We start from the raw sequence: 22,677 nt of genomic DNA, 5'->3' as shown, positions 1-22,677 counted from the left end.
TTCAACAACTGGCGCCACACAACTGCTTTGTTAGAGATGCACACTGTGATACTTCTGAAAAATGTTTTTCAAAGAAAAACTAAGGTAGGTGACAAACAGATAATCTTGTTAAGTCTACCAAGAGGTCTGCAGTGAAATGGCAAAAACAACAAAAAATCTGTATTTCCATGTCAGGGCTGTTTGATTTTGCCTTCTCTCAAGCTGTTTTTGTTTTTCCAGAAAGCTTGTGATATGTGACTGACTTCTGTTCCTTAGCTTGCAACCATTTATTGTTGCACAGAAATCCATGCCTAGTAATGAGCAATTACTGGTAAGAACTAAGAAACATACCTGCTAATTAGAAGGCTAGCAAATCATCTTATGAGCAGTAGCTTAGCCAAGAAATGATTCATCGTTATTAGCTGAGGGACTTCAGGAAGAAATGGAATAAGGAGGCAGATACTTTGAATGATCCAGCCTGGAATATGCTCTTTACAAAAAGAGCTGAAGTAGGTTAATTGGTATCTAAAAGGATGTCACGTCCTAGAATTCAATTAACTGGTTACAGGGCAGGGATTAATGGAGGGTCTCTCAGACCTCTAATGTAAAAAAGAAAGCCTAAAATGTTCTCTTTGACTGATTTCATTAGCAAACACCTTATAGGAACTTTCTTTCGCTCGTGTACACTCAGAGATCAGAAATGTCATCAGCAGAACTGTTTATTGGACTTTGTTTTTATTAGCAATTATGGTATTGGATGACATTATGTAGCATGTCAGATACTTGCCCTTCCAAAGCTTTTTTGTCATTCTTGGTGATTTTGTTCTAATTGGCAGCATTAGCTGTTCTTATACTTGCCCAGCAACTTCTTAATGGAATACTGTTTTAAGTTGCTCATGACCAAGGAAAGCTTTAGCTGCAACCTTTGATAACATAACTATATCAGTTGTGTTTCTTAGGATAAATATTTTTACAATTCTAGCCCAAGATCCTTCAACTGTTAACAAGAAGTAGTCAGTTTTCACTGATCAAAATGTGATGGTAAACTTTCTTTTGAAATAACTGCACTCATACTTCAGACCTCAGATGCATCTATTGCCATCCTTGGGAAAATCTGCATCAGGACAGTCATAAAGTAAACCTTTGGGAAAAAAAATATAATAACCATAATAAAAAAAAAGGGTATTCTTCAATCCTGTTTTGTCCTGGAAAGTAGGACTTCACTATGCACCATGGTGAGCTGGGAAGACAAATGCCATAACTCTGATTGCTGTATTCTTCTTCCTCCTTTTCCCGAGCTTTTATTGCTGAGCGTGATGCCATGTGGTATGGAGCACCCTTTTGGTCAGTTCTGGCCACCTGTCCTGGATGTGGCCCCTCCAGGCTTCAGGTGCATCATCCCTGGGGGTGCAGCATGAGAAACAGTAAAGGTCTTGATGTTGAGATAAAACAGCAGTGTGTTATCAACACTGTTTCCGTCACAAATTTCAAACATAGTACTGTATGGTTTGCTGTGGAGGAAATTAACTCCATCCCAGCCAGAACCAGTACAGATGCCAAAGCAAATAACAGAAATCAATTGTGCATTTGTCTGTCTCCTCACAGAATGGCTCCTCTGGGAGCCCTTCGGCTGATGTTGAGAAAATATAAAGTTATCCTATTCGATTCAAGAAATGGGCTGGAGCAAAAGGCTGGGGAAGATAAAAGGAAAAGTGAGTGAGGAAGACAAATGTGTATAGTGGAAGTGGATTTTAAGGTAGTAGAGGAAAAACTGAGTTTAGGTTGCAAAAGTAGTGTGTAGAAAACATCTTTTTCTGTGGAAAATGCATGGTACTGAAACACCCAGGAGCCTGTAACCTCTTTATTACTCAGCTGTGCCACTTCAGCAAGATGCTTCTGAACCTCTCCGGCTACTTCTCTGGAGGGAGTGGGAGGAATAGGACATGGGATATGTAATTCCTCACCAAGAAGAAATTGCCATCTGTGTATTCTCTTCAACTTTTTGGATGAGCATTTCTGCTATGTAAAGCTGTGATAGTCCCTTGCAAAACATAACGTTGACCAGGGATGACAACATGTTGCAGAGGCTTGGGAAGGAGGGACAGTCTTGGAATAAGAGAGCAGGAAAAAACTGAAATACTTGGCCAGAAACAGAATCCAGAACTCTGACAGAAAAAAATAAAAAATAAAAAAAAATCAGTAGTCCTTGAATCTCATGGTTTCCCACATACCAATATCTGGAGGATCTGCTGGAAAAGTGTCTGTTTCACATTGGCTACAGGTCTAAATAACAGACTAGCTAACAACAACTTATTTGCTTGCATGTCATTGTTTTTGTGGTCAACCTGAAGGTTCAGTTTAGCAGACGAATGAAGTTTGTGTCAGTGTAATACCCCAGGATGGAAATGTGCCATCTTTTTCAGAAAGAAAATTAAATGTTATGTGCCAAATTTGTCATAAAAATCATGAAGGTAAAAAGCCAAGCACCCAGAAATCAGGCAGTGTCAGAATTAGCTATATGTGGTTTATTTGTGTCACTGTGCTTATATTATGACATGCAGTATGTATAGTGTGATATGCAACAATGAGATGATCATATATTCTCTTAGACATGATTTCTGCTTCATTCACCTTATAGGCAAAAGCTGCTTGTAGGAATCAGTAAGGACTGTGTAGTAATGGTAACTATAGTCTTCCCATGTTTTGCAGAACTTGAAAGATATTGAACAAAAGTTTTGGAAGGTTTGGAGTGAGTGAAACAATGGTTTGAAAGCTAAACTGATAGACTCTTCTCTGAGAGAAAATTTGCTTCTGTTCCTGGTTAGACCACAGAACCACTATCTAACACTAAATAAATTGCTTAAGGAAAACTTTTTGTCCAGTTATCTTTTTCTTGTTTTCTAAACATTACTACTGTGAACCAGTAGTGCTACCTGCAAACATGCTATAATCTTGAAAATGAAATTTGGAGGAAAATGCACTTGACGTTAAGAGCAAGCTAATATGAAGTGTTCTGAAACTTGTGTTACCCAACTTTGTTACCCAAAATGAGAGGCTCATTTTCAGTTTCTTTCTTTGTTTCACTGATTCTTGCCTATAAAAAAAAAATAGTGCAGAGCTTGCTGGATATTGTAGCTGTCTTTTAGTCAGTGAAAGAAGCAATTAAAAGTGTTTTATAGAGCAGCTATGGACTAATAACAGAAGAGACTAATCAAGTTATTGACATTGGGGGTGAATCTATGAAAGCACTAACGTCTTTTAAAAAGAAGATTTTTGGGGTGGCTGACTGAAATCCAGGTTGCAAGATAACAGGCGGTCACAAAAAGAACCAGGGACAAGCAAAGGCAACCAGGGAAGTACCTTTGTTATGGGTCTGTGAGAAAACCAATGGAGGGATCTTTACTATATTCACAGGTTTTTTGTCTCTGCTTTTTAATCTTAAATACTTGGCAAGGTTGTTGTGTAGTGATCGTGGGGTGTACATTAGAAGTTGACTTCAGAATTGTGTTCTGTAAGTGATGAGCAGTCAAGGACCAGGTAAAAAGTTTATCTGGTCATTCTGATTTACCTAATTAATTAGTCTAATTAATCTGATAAATCCAAATTCTTTCTTTTATCATGGTGATCGTCTCGTGACATAGATATTAATGTAGTATATGATAATTTACATATGTGTATAATCTGTCTATCTGACATTCATGTCTTACTGCTGAGAGTGTTGGAGCTGAAAATGTCTTTTATGTGCAGCTGTGGTGTGGCTTTGATTTCTATACCTGAGTAAATGCAAGAAAGGCAGTGGAACATGGCCAACGTCAGCTATGTTTTTTTTCATGTATTTCTGAAAAGTCAAGTCTATTACAACTCCTTGTGATGCTTCACTGTTTGCTATTTACCTTTATCCATCTGGTAATTACAAGTTCATAAAAGTATCCTCTTTATCCTCATGTGGCTTCATACTCTGTAATTAAATGTTTCCATTTTTGTTTCTAACAATCTTGTTAGTAACTTTTGAGTTTTGCATATGGTGATAACATTTTAAGTATATATACATTCATACATGTGACCCGTCGAATCTCCTTGAAGGTACACAAATGAAAGCTTCTTGGCCTCTACTTGACTTTCTCATAGTCCTGATAACAAGATAGTCCAGATCCAAACAAGAATTTCCTTTGTCTTCAGTATGCCATATCCCATTTTTATATATACATAGATTTATATTGTCTCTTTTCGATCTCTCTTTGGAGGCCCTTGTATCATCAAATGTCTGTCACTCCGTACCAACATTTCCCCGAATATCTTATTAGGAAAATGTTGTAAAATAAAAATTCCTTATACAGAAGAATAAATAATAAAAATATTCTTATTTCTTCACTTATATTCTGAATTTCCTGATTATTCAGTCCTGAATTTGCAACTTGTTTGATTTTTTTTCTTCAGTGTGGCAAATCTCCCTGAACAGACCATACTCTTAATAAAATACTCTTTTGGATTCAAGTCAGGAAATCTGGGCTGGATGAAAAGACTGCTAGCTGGGCAGAAAGTTCCACTGCTAGGATCAAATGGTGGAGAATGATTGCTCAGCAGCTGGCTGGCAGCTGGTAATGAGCATATTGACATGAGTAGTCGATACCACAGCCCATGCTGAAGTGCAGAGTTTGGTACCCAGATGGGATAACCTGAAGCACTGGCACAGGCAGGGAAGTGACTCATGGGGTCACAACCCTGCTGAAAAGGACTCAGGGACTTCAATGGATTGCAGGGTGAATATCAGCCAAGCAGTGTATTCTCATCATAAATAAAGCAAACTGCATGCCAGGGTGACTGTGGCCAGCAGAGCAAGGGACATGCTGGGAGCCCAGGAGAGGGCTACCAGGATGGTGAGAGCCTAGAACACCCGCTCAGCGAGATGTGCTTGAGGGAGCTGATTTGTTTAGTCCTCTGTGTTGCAGGGGAAGGCCATCTAATAGCAGCCTACAAGCTACTTGAAGGGTAGCTGCAAAAGACATCAAATCTGAGCTCTTCTTGACAGTGGCATGCTGTATAATGAGGGGTGAGGGGCAAGGGTTCCTAATTGAGGTGTTCAGGTTGAAGGTCAGGAAAATCTTCATCAGGAATGTGGTGCAGCACTGGAGCAGGTTATCCATGGAGGCCGGAGAATGTCTGTTGGAGGATCTTTGTTGGAATTTTTTGTTGTTGGAGGTTTCTGAGCCTGAGACAATGCCATGGCTGATGTGACCTGGAGCTGCTGATTTTGAGTGGGTGGTTGGACTGGACTACTTCAAAGGGCCCTTCCAAATGGCATTTCTGTGATTCTGTGAGTAAACATAATGCTCCTTACAACACAAATAAGGCATTAACTAACAATCCATATTTTTCTTCTGTTTTGCCAAAATGCATAAAATCAATTTGATCATTATTTCCTAGTTTAAATGCCTGAGTATTCGTACCTCAATAGGTGACCTCTTTTTCCACAAATTGATTTAATTTTCCTTTACATCTAGTTGAAATATGCATTAGTTGATTACCGTTTGATTTCTTAAAAGCTCGGTCTTAATATTTGGGCTAGAATTCTTCCTTTTCCCTGATAGTTTGCATTATGCCATACATTTCTACTTGTCTGTTTTTTTCATATGAGTCAATTAAGATGTTCAGTGAGTTCACTTTCTCATTTCAGCTGTCTGATTCTGATCGTCTGTAGCTGCAGTTCAAGGATTTTTATGGTTTTCAAACCTGCCCCAAAATCAACTGTTTTTCGTTGTTGAAGTGAATCAAATAATCTCTTGTGATAGACTACTTTTAGCTCTGATATCAGCATTTTTTTTGTTTCTTGCAGAGCTATAATTAATTTCATTATTATTTTTTAATTTATTCAGCTGTCTTGGATATTCACTATGCATACGCTGAAAATACAAGCCTGAAGTTAAACTTCTCCCTGGATGACTATAACACATTAATTCGTGCAGTATTTTTGCAGTGATTGATTTTGCTGTGGGTTTGCTTCAGAGTACATGCATTAATGCATACCATTTTATAATCCTTGTTTTCTTAAACTACATTACAGCTAGATTAAGAAAAATAGCTAAATTATAAATTTAGATTTTATGATTAAAAATCTAATTAGAAATAGTTTGCTCACAGCAACTGCTCAAGCTCCAAGTATAAATGGAGCATATTAATGTTACTCATCGTGAAAGGTGGTTCATTAATAGGTCTCCTTATGTGCACAAAATAGACACATTGCCATGCAAGCTTTCCTTGCATCAGTCCTCATGAAACAGCACAGACTGAAGGCCATGCCTGTGCTATAAGTGTAACTGCAATTGTAATGTGGGCATACCATAGTATACCATATTGACCATACTATACATATGAATTCTAGTTGGCAGAGGCAGTGTACCGGTCTCAAGTCACGTGTTTGGACCTGACCTACGTGGAATAGTATATAGCTATATATGCTGTATTTCACATTCTTAGTTTAGATGTATAACATCTTTAGACTTGCTCAGAACTTGGGTTTCTTCACAGGACTGTCATCAAGGCTGTAGTTGCAGACAGAGATATCTATGCTGGGGAATTTATCAAGAGGTGGTAAGAGACTAAGACATGGAGAGAAAAATCAATTTCCTCTCATTATTTCAACAGGATTTGCAGAAGATCTTAGAAAAGTAATTCTTTGCAAATTTTCTCTTAAAATGGTGAGCTTTCTTAGAAGTTCCAAAAATTTTCTGAAGAATTTTTCTTCCCTTTCAGTAAGTATAGTTTGGAGCTTTCTTTCCTAGACTGGCTATCATTCATCCATGACCCAGAAAATATGACCAGCATTTTAGATGATTAAATTAAAAATAATGTTTACTGATGTTTTGCCTTAAGATTTTGTAAGGGCCACACCTTCAGAAGTTCTAATTATTCACTCTTTTCCAAGGACTGCAGTGGTTGTTTTAAGTGCTCATCACTTACTATTAGCATGAAATTATTGTGTGCAAGAGAGAAAGGGAGTTGAAACAGCTGCAGAAATCTTTTAAATATGATTTAATAAGAGAACTTAGGGTGATTTTTTTCCTCTTTTCAAGCTAGAGGTGCATAGTTACAATCTCTGACTACTATTTTTATTCTATGATTGCTATTTGGATTCTCACTTCCTCCAAAGGTAAACAATCTGCAGGGAAGCAAGCATATTGTAGGACAGAAATTTGTCTAATGCAGAACACTTTGTCTCCCATATAGGTAGAAGTACATATTTTAGGTATCAGTGTCTTTATCTCCTCTTAAAATAGATTCCTGTTGGCTTTTAAAGCACCAAATTACTTAAATGCTAGAAAAGGCTAGTGCCTGATAGGTTGCATTTTTCTCAGAGGAGGAAAAGGATTTTTGCACAGGAGTTAGCAGGTCTGATCAACTGGGCTTTAAACTAGATTTGAAGGGGGAAGGGGATAAAACCAGGCCCACTAGTGATAAGCTATGGGATAGCTTGCCAAAATATGAGCAACTGTGTGAAAAAGGAATCCTTCAGTGTGCTCCATGATGTGCTGGGTACAATGAAGCGCATTTGAAGTGTTTCTACACCAATGCACACAGCATGAGGAACAAGAAAGAAGCTAGAAGCCCTGGCTCAATCTCAGAGCTACGATATTACTGGCATAAGTGAAAGCTGGTGGTATGAGTCCTGGGGCTAGTGTGTTGCAATGGACAGTTATAGGCTCTACAGAAGAGATAGGCAGGACAGGCGAGGCACGGGTGCGGCACTGCATGTAATGGAAGGTCTGGACTGTGCAGAGCTTGCAGTTGGCAATTACATGGTTGAGAGCCCCTGGGTAAAGATTAAGGGACAAGCAAGTAAAGGAGACGTCATTGTAGGAGTCTACTGTAGACAATCCCACCAGGTTGATAACATCAATTAATTATTCATTCATATAATTAATATAAATTAATTATCAATTATTATTCAAGGAACTAAGAGATACCTCTAGATCAGCTGCCCTTTTCCTTATGGGTGACTTCAACTTGCCAGACTTGAAGTGGGAGTTTCACACAGATGATGTAAACAGGTCCAGGAGATTCCAAAAACACCTTGATGATAACTTCTTGGTACAGGTACTAAGGGAATCAACTAGGAAAGGTGCCCTCCTAGATACGTTGCTTATAAACAGAGAGGGTCTCCTGGGTGAAGTGGCAATTGGTGGCCGTTTTGGACATAATGACCATGAAGTAGGTGAGTTTAAAATCTTTGGTGATAGGAGGAAAAATTCCACCAAAACTTCAATCCAACGTATGGGGAGAGAGACTTCAGGCTGCTCAGGGAACTAGTTATTAAGGTCCCCTGAGAAAAAGCTTTTGAAGGTGTTGGGGTCCATCAGTGCTGGTTGCTTTTCAGGTGCCACCTCCTAAGAGCACCTCCTAAGAGCACAGGAACAGGCAATTCCAAAATGTTTTAAGTCAAGCAGAAGGCTGTCTTGGCTGAGCAGAAACCTTCTCTCAGAGCTTAGATGGAAAAAGAAAGCATATGGCCACTGGAAGTGAGGTTGAGTGACATGGGAGGACAGCAAAGATGTTGTTCGCTTTTGTCAGCAGAAAATTTGTGTGGCCAAAGCTCAATTAGAGTTGAAGCTGGCCAGTACTGTGAGGGACAATAATTTATTGTTTATTTATTTTTATTTTTTTTAATATGTTAAAAGCAAAAGCAGGACCAGAGAATGTATTGATACATTACTTGATGAGGATGGTCACCTCACAAACAGGGACATGGACAAAGCAGAGACATTTAATGCCTTTTTTGCCTCTGTCTTCAACACTGATAATGGGCTCAGAAAGCCCAGGTGCCCTCAAATGGAGAGCCATGTCTACAGTAATGATAAACTTGCTGTTTATCATTCAAGTCCTGAAATTGTGCAGGACTTGCTGCTTCAGCTGGGGGCCAGATGGGATATTTTCCATGATACTCAGAGAGCTGGATGATGTCATTGTAAGACATCTCTCAATTATTTTTCAACAGTCTTGGGAATGTGAAGAGGTCTCAGTTGACTGGAAGCTGGCAGATGCTGTTCCAATATTCAGGAAGGGCAAGAAGGAAGACCCTGGTAGTTACAGGCCTGTCAGTCTCACTTCAGTGCCTGGCAAATTTATGGAAAAGTTATTTTGGGAGTTACTTAAAAACACCTGAAAGACAACACAGTCATTGGTCACAGCCAACACAAGTTCACAAGGGGAAGGTCCTGCTTAACAAATTTAATTTCATTTTGTGACAAGGTTACCCAAGGGAAGTCAGTTGATGTAATCTTTTTGGATTTCAGCAAAGCTTTTGATACAGTTTCTTAGAGTATCCTTCTGGACAAAATGTCCAGAACACACCTGTATAAATACATAATGTGATGGGTGAAAAATTGGCTGATGGGTTGGGCTTAAAGGGTTATAGTAAATGGGGTTACATCGGGCTGGCAGCCAGTCACTGGTGGGGTTCTGCAGGGCTCCATTTTAGGGCCAGTTCTCTTCAATAAATGACTTGGATGCAGTACTTGAAGTTATACTGAATAAGTTTGTGGATGAGTATAAATTGGGAAGGAGCTGTTGACTCCCTCAAGGATAGAGAGGCCTTGCAGAGAGATCTTCACAAATTAGAGGGCTGGGCAGTCCCCAACAACATGAAATTTAACAAGAGCTATGCCAAATTCTGCAACTGGAAAGGACAACCCTGGGTATATATACAGACTGGGGGATGAAGCTGGAGAGCAGTCCCGCAGAGAGGGATCTGGGGGTTCTGGTTGATGGCAAGTTGAACATGAGCCAGCAGTGTGCCCTGGCAGCCAAGACAACCAACTGTACCATGGGTAACATCAAGCACAGCATTGCTAGCCGGTCAAGGGAAGCAATTGTCTCGCTTTGCCCTGGTGCGGCCTCACCTGGAGTACTGTATGCGGTTTTGGGCACTACAGCATAAGAAGGACATAAAACTACTAGAGAGCGTCTAAAGGAGGGATACAAAGATGTCAAAGTGTCTAGAGGGCAAGATGTTTGAGAAGTGGCTGAAGTCACTTGAGAGGAGGAGACTGAGGGGGAGGCCTCATGGCAGCCTGCAGCTCCCTCACGAGGGGAGCGGAGGGGTAGGCGCTGAGCTCTGCTCTCTGGGGACAGCGACAGGACCTGAGGGAACGGCATGGAGCTGGGACAGGGGAGTGTCAGGATGTGTGTTAGGGAAAGGTTCTTCACCCAGAGGCAGTCGAGCACTGGGACAGGCTCCCCAGGGCCCAGGTCACGACACATCCTGCTGGACTTCAGGAAGGGTTTGGACAATGTTCTCAGACACATGGTCTGATTTTTGGGCAGAGCTATGTGGAGCCAGGAGTTGGACTCAATGATTCTTGTGGGTCCCTTCCAACTCGAGATATTCTATGATTCTAGGAACTTTCTTATTGTATGTTTTCACTTTTTTGCATTTCCTCAATGATAGTGAAGTGTAACATTTATAAGAAACAAGTTTATGGAAAGGAATTAAAGGGGCAATTAAATTGACATTATAGGTGTTTTCTTACATGATTGGTATTTTTTTACCTGATAATAGGTTTCAGAAGAAACACTCCATCACCGCAGTGAGGAGGAAGAGTCTTTCCAGGGAATGGAGCCCTATCTTGTGCGGAGATTATCATCCCGTAACATCCAGCTTCCCCCTCTGGCTTTCAGGCAGCTAGAGCAGGCAGACTGGGATAAAAAGAATGATACTGAAACTATTCCAAGACCTACAACTCTTCCACTGAGGATTCCTCCTCTGATTGCCATTACATCTGCAGAGTCCAGCAGGTAAGGTCCAGGAATTTCTTTTTGATTTTACATTTTCACTGGTAGTTGCAGGGCAGTAGGTGCTTCTTCAAGGACAGAAGTTTATTTTCTATATTCCTTTAATAAAGATATGAAAGTCTAATGTTTTTTTTTGAGAGATGAATACAATGTCATTTAGTAAGGGTCCAAAGAGAGACTGGTGTCTTGATTTTTTTTTTTTGGTTGGTTGGTTGTTTTCTTTCCATGGAGGCAAGATTGGTCTGAGATCTGGAAGAAAAGTAAGTGTAGAGGCAAGGGTAGCAGTTCACATTGCTGGTCTTTCTGAATTTCAGGATATTGGTCTTTGAATTGTATGTGGGATGCTCCATATAAACTGTGAAATACCCAGGAGGTACTGGAGAGATTTTGTTACCTCTAGGAACACCAAATGAAAAAAAGTATGTATGCTCCTGATGTGGTAGAAAGTCAGATAGCAGAGTGAAAACTAAATACTTATGCCCTATGAAAAAGTCCAAGTGATTGTTGATTTCTGGAGACTGCAGTTTGTGAGGCTGGATTCAAATGTGCATTAGAAAGACAGTTCAATGGCTTTTCAAATAAATAACAAACCCAAAACATACTGGTTATTATGAATAGCTATCTGCTGTACTCAGAGATTGATGTCCTTTGAAAGGCTTCTCTGCATCTAAGAATGTTGTGGGCATTAGACATTAGAGATAACTGTATTCTGCTTATGGCTTCCATTCCTGTGGTTGATAGAATTTGTTTTGTAACTGGACAAAGCAACATTTATCCGTGAGTAAGTTTATTTCTGAGAGTAGCAGAGAAACAGCAGATCTACAGACTATTGAATGGAGGTGCCAGGCTGTTTAAACAAACGAAGCAAAACTGAACACAACAGCAGAAGCAATTATAATTTTGATGTTTCTTGGTAATATACAATCTTTAGCTCTTATGATTCTTTCTTAGCTAAAGAGCAATTATGCTGCTACAGGAAGAATATTATTTAGGAAATTAAATTTCTCTGGATGTTTAGAACCATTTTTCAGTTGTTAGCTCTCTCAAGCAGCTCAGCGTTTCCCATTTACGTGCTCGTAATGCCAGCAAAACAGCTGGGAAAAGCCATCCTCTTATCAAGGCTTTTCGTCTGCACGAAACTATACAAATTTAGGGGACTTATTATGTCTGTGGATGTACAGCTTACCTCCATCGTCTTTGAATGCATGGCAATATGCAGTTGAGAATTGGAAACCAAAGTGAGAGTAGGAGACAGGAGGATTCTGTTTTCAGTGGGTAGGTGAAAGTGGAAGAGCTATTAAGTCCTAGAAATTGATTTTAAGAAGGAAGAATTTCACTGTTAAGGACATTGTAAATTACAAATACATATTTCTAGGGGAAGACAATTAAAAATCCCAAGGATGGCACTATGAAGCATCTCGTACTGTGATTTAAGTACCTGGAATGTGTAAAACTAAAAACAATGACAGTGGATTTAGTTTTAAAAATAAAATGTGTATTCTGTTCCTAAATACACATATGAACTCTCACACTCTATTTTTCTTTCTTTTTATCTTTATGAAGTCTCAGGATTGTTTCTGTTTTTATATTAGCTTTATATAGGGATGAACTACACTAATCTAAATGAAGCAGGTTATTTAAAAACAAAACTCAGTAGAATAGATGAAAACCAAAAAGTAAGTATTCAGAAATGTTTTTCTCAATCTTTCACACTTCATAAATGTTTACTCTTACTTAAGGGGAGGCTTCACAGTGACTGTCATTCCTTTAACCCTTCTAATTTCTTTCTACACTTTAGGGTGTTATTGCACCTGATTCTGATTTTTTCATCCAGGTTTAACAGAGAGGCTAATAAAGATTATCATTAAGATGAAGGATTCATGTCTTATATTTTCACATGTAAGTTTCACGTGTAAGATTGCTAACATGATTGCTAACATTTGAAACTCATTCGTTTGAAAATCATTTGTAAGAAAACTTACAATATTTGATCTTACCTCCTTTATAACAAATATTTCAAAGACAGTTTACTTTCCTCTGTATTTATTTTGCCCAGTAGCCACAGCTTCAGCTTTGATCATAATATAAATACTTGCTTGAATAAGTTTGATAAAATAAATTTTATTTCTTCCTTCAGATATTTGGATTTAGAAGGGCAATTGGTCTAATCTGTATTTGAAAATGGTATTGATTTGTCCACTGTTGGGGGATTTTTATTGTGCCCCTTGAGGCGAAATAAACATACTTTTGCTTAAATATAAAGAGACAATTAGTCTGCAAAGGTGCATCATGAGTGATTCCTTATGTGCACTTTCCCCAGCATCAATCCTGTAAACCTAGGCCTCAGGCAGTGTTCGGTTCATCACCTAGCAGGAGGTAGCCTCTGGCCACTCACATTCCATGATTGCTACAAAACAATGCTATGGCATTTCTTATCTCATCATCAAGGGAAATTCCACTCCCATGTGGAGTCCCTCTGTCTGTCGTTTTTTCCAGCCACATTAACTCATTCTGCAGTCATGCCTTCTTCCCTTCTATGCCAGATCTTTCCTTGGTCATGAGTTGCCATTGCTGAGCAGTTAAAATTTGAATTTCTCCTTCATCACCTGCAAAACTTCATGAAATATGATGAAAGACTCTTCAATGACTTTTCTTATGGAAACTCTTTTTGCATTGTGTAACTCAGAAGAAGAGGTGGGTTAGTAAAAGATAGGATGGGATACAGATATTCCTGGCTGAAGCAGGGTTAGTTGGACTCTGAAATGCAATGACATATATACATGCCCCACTCTAAATCAGAGAAACATAGAGTCATAGAATCACTTACGTTGGAAGAGACCTCTAAGGTCATGTAGTCCAACCTTTAACCTAGCACTGCCAAGTCTACAATTAAACCATGTCAATAAGCTCTACATCTATGTGTTTTCTGAAGACCTTCAGGGATGACCTCATTGTAGCTTTTCCATACTTAAATGGAAATTATAAAAAAGATGGAGAGCAACTTCTTGCTCGGGGAGATAATGATAGGACAAGGGGGAATGGTTTTAAATTGAAAGAAGTGAGATTTAGATTAGATGTTAGGAGGAAATTCTTCACTCAGAAGGTGGTGAAGCACTGGAACAGGTTGCCCAGAGAGGTTGTGGATGTCCCATCCCTGGAGGTGTTCAAGAGAAGGTTGGACAAGGCCCTGGGCAACCTGGTAAGTGGGTGGCATCCCAGCCCACGATAGGGGGGTTGGAACAAGGTGATCTTTAAGGTTTCTTCCAACCCCAATTGTTCTGTGATTCTATGATTCTATGATATGGTGACTCAACTATTTCCCTGGGCAGCCTGTTTCAATAATTCACAACTGTTTCAGTGAGGAATTTTTTCCTAATATCCAACCTAAACCTCCCCTAGTGCAACTTAAGGCCATTTCCTCTTGTTTTATCAGTTGGTACTTGGGAGAAGAGACTGATCATTTCACTAAGGTAATTGTAGCGAATGATAAGGTCTCCCCTGAGCCTCCTTTTCTCCACGCTAAACAACTCCAGCTCCCTCAGCCACTCCTCATAAGACTTGTTCTCAAGACACTTCACCAGCTTCATTGGTCTTCTTTGGTCAGACTCCAGCACCTTAATGTCCTTCTTGTAGTGAGGGGCCCAAAACTGAACACAGTACTCTAAGTGTGGTCTCACCAGAGCTGAATACAGGGGTACAATCAGTTCCCTAATGATTCCCTCACTTCCTGATGGCCACACTATTTATTTTTGGTACGAGCCAGGATGCTGTTGGACTTCTTGGCCACCTGGGCACATGGCTGGCTCATAGCCAGCCAGCTATTGACCAATATCCCCAGGTCCCTTTCCGCTGGACAGCTTTCCAGACATTCTTCTCCTAGCCTGTAACGTTGCACAGAGTTGTTTTGCCCCAAGTGCAGGACCTAACATTTAGCTTTGTTAAACCTCATACAGTTGGCCTTGGCCCATCGATCCAGCCTATCCAGATCCCTCGTAAAGCCTTCCAACCCTTGAGCAGATCGATGTGCACACCTAACTTGGTGTCATCTGCGAACTTACTGAGGGTGCATTCATAAGTCTCCAGTCTACATCGTTGATAAAGATATTGAAGAGGACTGGCCTGAGTACTGAGCCCTGAAGGACACCACTAGGAACAGCCTCCAAATGGATGCCATTCCAAGTGTCAGATGTCTCTTATTTTGTCCATATGTACCACAGTTGGGTTTTGATTTTTCTGTCCTCTTAAGAGATGTGACAGCCATAATATGATGGGAAACGTAATGTTAATTGGATGTAAATTCCAGAAATGGTACATCATGTACTTCGAGACTTCATTAAAGAGCTATTTGAACACAAAAATTTATGTTGGAGTTAAGATGTTGTTAGGAAGACTACAGTAGAAAAATACATAAAACACATCTTTGTGTTTCACTTAGTTATCTGTGATGTCATGTATATAGTGTCACTTCTTACAAACACAAATCTATTGGGTTGGATGGGATCCGACAAGGATACTGAAGGAGCTGGCAGAAGTGCTTACCAAGCCACCTGCAATCATTTATCAATAGTCCTGGCTAACTGGGGTTGACCAGTTTTGTTTAATATTTTTATCAATGATCTCGATGAGGGGATTGAGTGCAGCCTCAGTATGCTTCCAGATGACACACTAGGTTGGGCGGTAGTGTTGATCTGGTTGAGGCTAGGATGGCCCTGCAGAGGGATCTCGATAGGCTAGATTGATGGGCCATGTCCAGCTGTATGGCATTCAACAGGGCCAAATGCTGGGTACAACACTTGGGGCATAATGACCCCTTGCAGCAGTACGGGTTTAGGGAACAGTGGCTGGACAGTTGTCTGACAGAAAAGGATGTGGGGGCACTGGTCAACAGCCCGATGGACATGAGACAGCTGTGTGGCTGGCTGGCCAAGAGAGCCAACAGCCTCCTGGCCTGCACCAGAAATGGTGTGGCCAGCAGGACTAGGGAAGGGATTGTCCCTCTGTACTCTGACCTGGTGAGACAGATGGCACCTTGAGCAATGTGTTCATCCTGGGGCCCCTCACTTCAAGAAGGACATTGAGTTGCTGGAACACATAGAGAGAAGAGCAGCAAAGCTGCTGAAGGGCCTAGAAAAGAAGACCTATGAGGAGAGGCTGACGGAACAGGGGTTGTTTAGCTTGGAGAAGAGGAGGCTGAGGGGACACCTCATTGCTCTCTACAGCTACCTGAAAAGAGGTCGCAGTGAGGATGGTGTCGGTCTCTTTTCTCAGGTGAGAAGTGTTAGGACATGGTGAAATGGCTGCAAGTTGCTCTAGAGGAGGTTTAGATTGGATATCAGGAAGAATTCACAAAAAGGATTGTTAGACATTGGAACAGATTGCCTGCAGAAGTGGTAGAGTCACCATCCCTGGAGTTATTTAAGAGATGTGTGGAAAAGGCACGTAGGGATATGGTTTACTGATGGACTTGTCAGTGTGAGATTGATGGTTGGACTTGATGATCTTAAGGGTCTTTCTAACTGGATTCTATGCTTTTATTATTTACCTATTATTTGCTAAAACATAATTTGTGACAGATTATTGTAATTTATTATAATTGTACAACATAAGATTTATTTTAAATAGCTTTAATATTGTGTATATACAACTGAAAATGTATGTATTAGTGCGTTCATGAAGCTCTTGGGAGCTGCGAGAATGACGTATGAAATAGTTAATCTTTGAAGTGTCTTTTCTGCAGTGTTTCTTCTCCCCTGATATATTTTTGTTCCTTAAATTAAGCTCATGGTGGGGATTAGATAGGCATTGTACTGCTTAAAAACTTTTTCTTTCTTTTTTTTTTTTTTTTGGTTTGTTTTGGTTTGTTTTAAAGAAGAAATCAAAACTCTCCGCACTGGAAATCAGATCCAAACTTGATCTAAAACTATATGATTTTTTTTCTTTCTGCCATTTAGAGATGCACTTCTAGTTTGTAATTACAGCAGATTGTGAACCAACAGTTACACTTTTTAATATCTGGTTTTGAGAGGAAATATTAGAAAGATGTTATTAGTATCATCAGTGTAAGTTTGATACTATAGCTGTACAGACTAATGGTCCTAATTTCAAACATAATGCATCTTAATGCCTTCTGCTTGATTGTGTTGTCTGTACCCTATCAGAGTGATAATTCAAAGATTAGATTTTGTCTTCTGTACTCAGGGTAAGAAATTAAAAAAAAAAACAAAACACAAATGTTAAAGAAATGAAATGTGGGAATCCTAACACATAATTTTGCAGTTATTTACTTACTATACCAGGAAACTATTTTTAAAACAACAGCTTTGTTATTGTTTTAAGGACCTGAGTGTTACAGAGAGATGATAAAAGTAGATTGGACCTTAGAAGTGTAATGTAATTAAGATACAAGCTGGGGAAAATCTGGTCTTCAGATTTATTTATTTGCAACTTAGTAGGGTAGTGTATGTAGTGAAAATAAGTGGGAACTATGGTTTACACAGCTAAAATAGAAAAAAAAAAAAAAGCTATTTAATTTGTTTTTGAGCTTAGAATCTCTGAGTTCCTCTCTGGGCTGCCAAGCTGTAACTCTTCTTAGGCAACTTCTCATAAGTCTAGGCTGTTTTCAACAGTGGCTGTGTTTCCTGACTCACCTGCCAGTTAAGAATAGTGAACAATAGCACAATAATTCTTAGCACTTTCATTGCACATATCTTTATTTTAAAACCATTATAAGCATGACCTAATCCTCTTGCTACTTTCAGGAGATCAGGTAGTGATCTTGTAATTTTATCTTCATTTTATATATAGGAAAACACGTGCACAAAGGGATGGTGCAACTGGCCAAGGCTACAGAGCAAACTGGTAACAAAGCTCTGAACAGAAACTCGAGAGCTTTTGGTTCCTGGTTTTTGTCTAGCCCATACTACCTGCCACAGTGCTGAAAATGGAGGATGGGAAAAAAAAAAAAAAAAAAGCCTCAAGGTTACCTCAAACTTTAGAAATAATATGTCAAGGAAAATTTTACTGATGAGGTCTGAGGAGGTGTTTAATTGTTATTAGTGGAAGTTAAATACCTAACTGTTGTTATACATCTGGATTCACAGTAAACCTAGATTTGTATCACACACTCAGTCTCGTAGAAATCTGACGGCAGTATCTTTTACAAACAAAAGCATAGTAAATTTGTGTGGAAAGAAAACTGAATCAGCATTTAAGCTCAGATCTTATCTGGGGAAGAATCAGTGGGAAGTTGTGAGGCCAAGTAAATATTTGAAGCCATCATGTTTTGTGGTATTCAAGCCTTGACTTCTAAGAGAGTCTTTTGTTCTGGTGACTAGTGTCAACAATTCCTATGCAGCTATGTGTATTCTGAAGTCATTTTGGAGAAGAACTTGAAAACAATTCTGTTGGTCAAGATTTGCATCAACTAGGTGCTGGAGAGAAATAGGAAAAGGGGGCTGGTACCATACCAGAATGCTTGCATAACAGTCATTCTTAATACTTGCAGAAGACTTCAGATCTCACACTTATCTCCAGCCCCCTCAAACCCCAAAGAAAAAGATTATTTTAAGCTATGCCTAGCATTATGCAGATACTTTAGAACTGACGTACTGGTAGACTATGGAGGACAGCAGGTACTGCCTTCAGTCCATCATTAGCCAGGCTGAAATCCTTTTTAAAACTCAGAATTTTGATTAGAAAATTTGGTTACACTTTAAAATAGGCATTTTAAAGTTTTTCTAATGATTAAAACTATCTATTTTATCTAACTATTACCAGTCAGAAGAATTGATTACCCCACTATACCCACCATTGGTGCAGCCTCCACTCGTGTATACTGTACAGTTTTGGGTTCCACAATATGAGAAGGATATAAAATTATTGGATTGTGTCCAAAGGAGGGCAACAGAGATGGTGAAAGGACTAGAGGGATTGACTTAGGAAGAGTAGTAGAGGATACTGGGTTTATTCAGCTTACAGAAGAGGAGATTGAGGATCGACCTCATTGTTGTCTACAACTTTCTCCTGGGGGAGCAGAGATGGAGGTGCTGGTCTCCCTCATGACCAGTAATAGGATGCAAGGGAATCGCTTAAAGCTGCATCAGGGGAAGTTCAGACTGGGTATTAGGTAAAGGTTCTTCACCAAGAGGGTGGTTGGGCACTAGAATAGGCCCCAAGCCTGTTGGTGTTCAAGAAGCATTTGGACGACACGGTCAGATATATGGCTTAACTTTTAGGTTGCCCTGTGTAGAGTCAGAAGCTGAATTCAATGATCCTGGTGGGTCTCCTCCAGCTTCTCGTATTCTATGAAAATGTCTAAAACTTAGAGCCTAAAGTCTGAAACATATAGCCCCCTTTGACTGCTAGGTTATATAATTAGCAGATAAAGTTTGAGATAAACTTTTAAAAAGTCAGGTAAGAACACATAGTACTCTGAGGTGAGACTATTTTTGCCTTTGCTGAACTTTATATGTTTCCTGTCATAACATTCTTACAATTTGCCAATGTCCAGCGAGTAGCAGACCTCCAGTGTGTCAAATACTTGTACCATTCTGGTGTCGTCTACAAACTTGCTTGGCGTGCATGAAATCTTTCTGTCCTGGTATATGATAAAGTTGTCAGTCTTGGCTCCAGAACTGACTCCCGGGGAACTCTGTTCTTACCTAGCTGCTGCTTTTATTTGGAGCCACTGCCCATTATCATTTGAATCTGATGGTCCTACCAGTTTATTGTCTGCCTTGTGGTCCTGTTCATCTAGTCCATATCTTTCCAGCTTGGCTACAAGGTTTCAGTGAAAGACTGTAAAAAACTTTGCAGCTGCTCTCTTGTCTTTCACAGATACAGGAATTCATGAAAGAGAATCAGGTTCATCACATGTGATTTGCCCTTTGTAAATTTATGCTGACTGTTCCCAACCCCTCCTTGTCCTTTATATGCTTGGAGGTCACTTCCAAGAGGAGTGGCTCAATATTTCTCTCAGGGTCTGAGATGAGGCTGGGACAGCCTGTAGTTCCCTGGGTTGTCTTTTTCTCCCTTTTAAAGATGGTCTTACCATTAAACCTTTTTAGATAACTAAGGACCTCCACTGAGCACCTCAACTTTTGAAAGATGATAAATAGAACATGGCTTCACAAGGACACCAACCAACTTCCTCAGCACCTTTGGGTACCTCCCACCTGGTCTCAGGAACTTGAACATGAACAGTTTATTTAAGCAGAACCTAACTTGATCTTTCGCTACAGTGGGTGGTACCCTCTGCTCCCTCAAACGTCCCTCTAGTGAAGGGGACCTGGAAGGCCTGAGAGCAGACCTTGCCAGTACAGTAAGGCAAAGAAGGGTTTGAGTACTTCATCCATGTCCTTCATTACTTGGTCACCTGCTCTGTTCAGCAGCAGGCCCACATTCTCTTTTGTTTTCTTTTTGCTTTTGATGTACTTTTTTTTGTTGCCCTTCATCTCTATTGCCAGGTTCATCTCCAGCTGAGCACTGACTTTACTAATTGTATTCCTGAAAAGCCAACCGATATTTCCATTTTCCTCCTTGGAAATTTATGTCTACTTGTACCTCCTGTACTTCTGCTTTTTGTATCTCAGCTCAGTCAGAAGTTCCCTGTTCAGCCAAGTTGGCATCCTGCTGTTGTTTCTGAGCCTTTAATCACAGTTTATCCAGCATACTACAGGAAAGTGAGTCACTGGCTTGTAGAAAGAGCTGACTATGTAGGATTTTTATGATAAAATATTATTTTAATTTTCAATTATTATTTCATTCACTATAGATTTGGTAATTTGACTAGATTCTCTTCTCTGTTTTTGCATTCATATAATTCGGTGCTGATGTACGTTAAAGAGAGCAAGACTGTTTTCTTGTTTCATAGCTGATTTGACTGTTAGTTTAGAGACTGGTCATTTGCTGAGTGATCTCTTTAAATCATTTTTCCTGATGATTCTTCCTAGTCTAATGTTTTCATTCACATGTTGCTCACTTATCTGCTTAGTTGCTTACTGTTGCCAAGGCCTAAAGCTGCAATGGATCACTCTGCAGGGAAAGATCAAAAAATAAAAGGTTGCCTCTAATTACAATTGGCCGAAGTTGCAGTGAGGTAGGGGAATGCAGGGAATTCATTAAGATCAGCTGTACTTTCTGTACTCTAAGTGGAGGAGATTAAGAGGTTTATACTCTGCAGGTACTCTCTCTTTTTGAGCAGTTAACTAGAATAATATTGTGTTTATTAAAATATTTGGGCAATCAGCCAAACCCAAGGCCACATGCAATGTTTGATACAGTATTAGAAATGCAGTGTAAACAGAAATCCTTAACAAAATAATGTCTTAATGTGTACCTTTTCATTATGTCGTAGAAATGTCAATTTAGAGATGACAGAAGAAATAAAGATAGTTTATTCAATTAGACGGATATGCAGAGTTTTCCTTACAAGGATTTTTTCGTGTTGGAAATTGTCTCTTTAAATTACATTCAATGTTAAGAGATATTTTGAGGTCTTCATAATCAACATTTCAATGATCCATACCACAGTGCTTTATAAATACGAACAAGAAACCTACTGGACTCTCAGAGGCACATAAAGCTGAGGGAAAGATGGGAATCACTTCCAGAGGTGAATCCAGCCAGCAGCTGTAGGCAAATCCTGCCTTTAGGATAATTCCATCTAAGCTGTTTTAGCCAGCAATAGAACAGTGAGAATAAAGAGCCCAGCAGCTCAAAGCCACCTCCCATGGTTGTGCACGGAATGTTGCTTACTGTCTGAGGAGCCGATGCATACCTGGGAGAGAGAATCAAAGTAGAAACATACTAATTCTGAGCATTTACATGACCCAATCTTTCTACAGTTCTTTCTACTTCTTTCTAGCATAGTCATTGTTCTATCATTTCTATTAGGCCTGGTTACAAGTGATGTATTTTCTCACAGGTTCCTCCTCTAAACAAGATGGTGCCCAGGCAAAGAATCTGGGCTATGGTGTAAAACAAGTTGTTTTCAGCCTATTTGTTCTTGCTTCAGTACAATCCTGTGTGAAGAGAAGGTTTTTATTACACAACCTAACCATTGGTACACAAGATTGATAATAAAATCGGATGCTACTTTATAGCCTTAATATATTTATAATTTAAAACATACCTGGCTAAGGAAATAATCTGAAAAGGAAGTTGTTGGATGTTAGTTTACTTGGGAAGGCATGCCTTCTTAAGCCTGTCAGCTATGCATGCCCTGTTCTTTTTATAAGGTACCTGCTGGTGGCCAGCACAGGCTACAGGATGTGTGCCAAAAAGATAAGATTCTTGGTCTAGATAAGTATGGCCATTCTGAGGTAAAATAGATTGGAAGAGTTAGTTTTTTGTTTTTTTTTTTTTTTTGTTTGTTTGTTTGTTTTTTCTAGATCAGTTATTTGTTCATAATATGCAGTTCACTTTGATTCTGCAGAATTTTCATCTGAGTTCAGAACATTAGTAACCATAACTTTAATAATAAAGATATACACTTGTACATAAGCATATGCACAGTAATGCCTTCATTTGTTTTATACCTTACAGCTTAAAATATCAGAAAATTCAATTAGAAATGTACATAAGATATTGCTAGGTAGGCGTATCACAACAACAAAAGTATATAATTCTTCATTTGATCATATATTTGCATGAACAGATTTTTTTTCTTTTTTATTTATTTTTGATGTTACACAGAAATGATCTGCAATATATTTTCCACAAGCAGGGTATAATGTTAATTATTGCTGACATAAGGCATATATAGAAAGACACAGATAAGATATTCCTTTTTAAGGTTAATATTAAAAAATTTGTTCATTTTTATTTTTTTCTCGTATTTTCCTGTTATGTATGTGACTAAATTGTGTGAGTACAAATTAAAAATTACACATTTGTATCTTTTGAACATATTTC

At 39.3% G+C, this 22,677-nt stretch overlaps 1 protein-coding gene across 1 annotated transcript in view; it reads left to right on the top strand.

The window, feature by feature from the left end:
* Nucleotides 1–22,677, top strand: part of PDE4D (phosphodiesterase 4D) — a 562,124-nt gene that overhangs the window by 81,003 nt on the left and 458,444 nt on the right. The window contains exon 3 of the mRNA XM_066989073.1: nucleotides 10,532–10,767. Coding sequence (XP_066845174.1) covers nucleotides 10,532–10,767 — 236 coding nt within the window. The remainder of the gene's footprint in view (nucleotides 1–10,531; nucleotides 10,768–22,677) is intronic.

The sequence above is a fragment of the Anser cygnoides genome, chromosome Z (assembly GCF_040182565.1).
Source record: "Anser cygnoides isolate HZ-2024a breed goose chromosome Z, Taihu_goose_T2T_genome, whole genome shotgun sequence".
NCBI lineage: Eukaryota > Metazoa > Chordata > Aves > Anseriformes > Anatidae > Anser > Anser cygnoides.
Note: the sequence above shows the minus strand (reverse complement) of the source record. Positions and strands in the feature narration are given on the sequence as shown.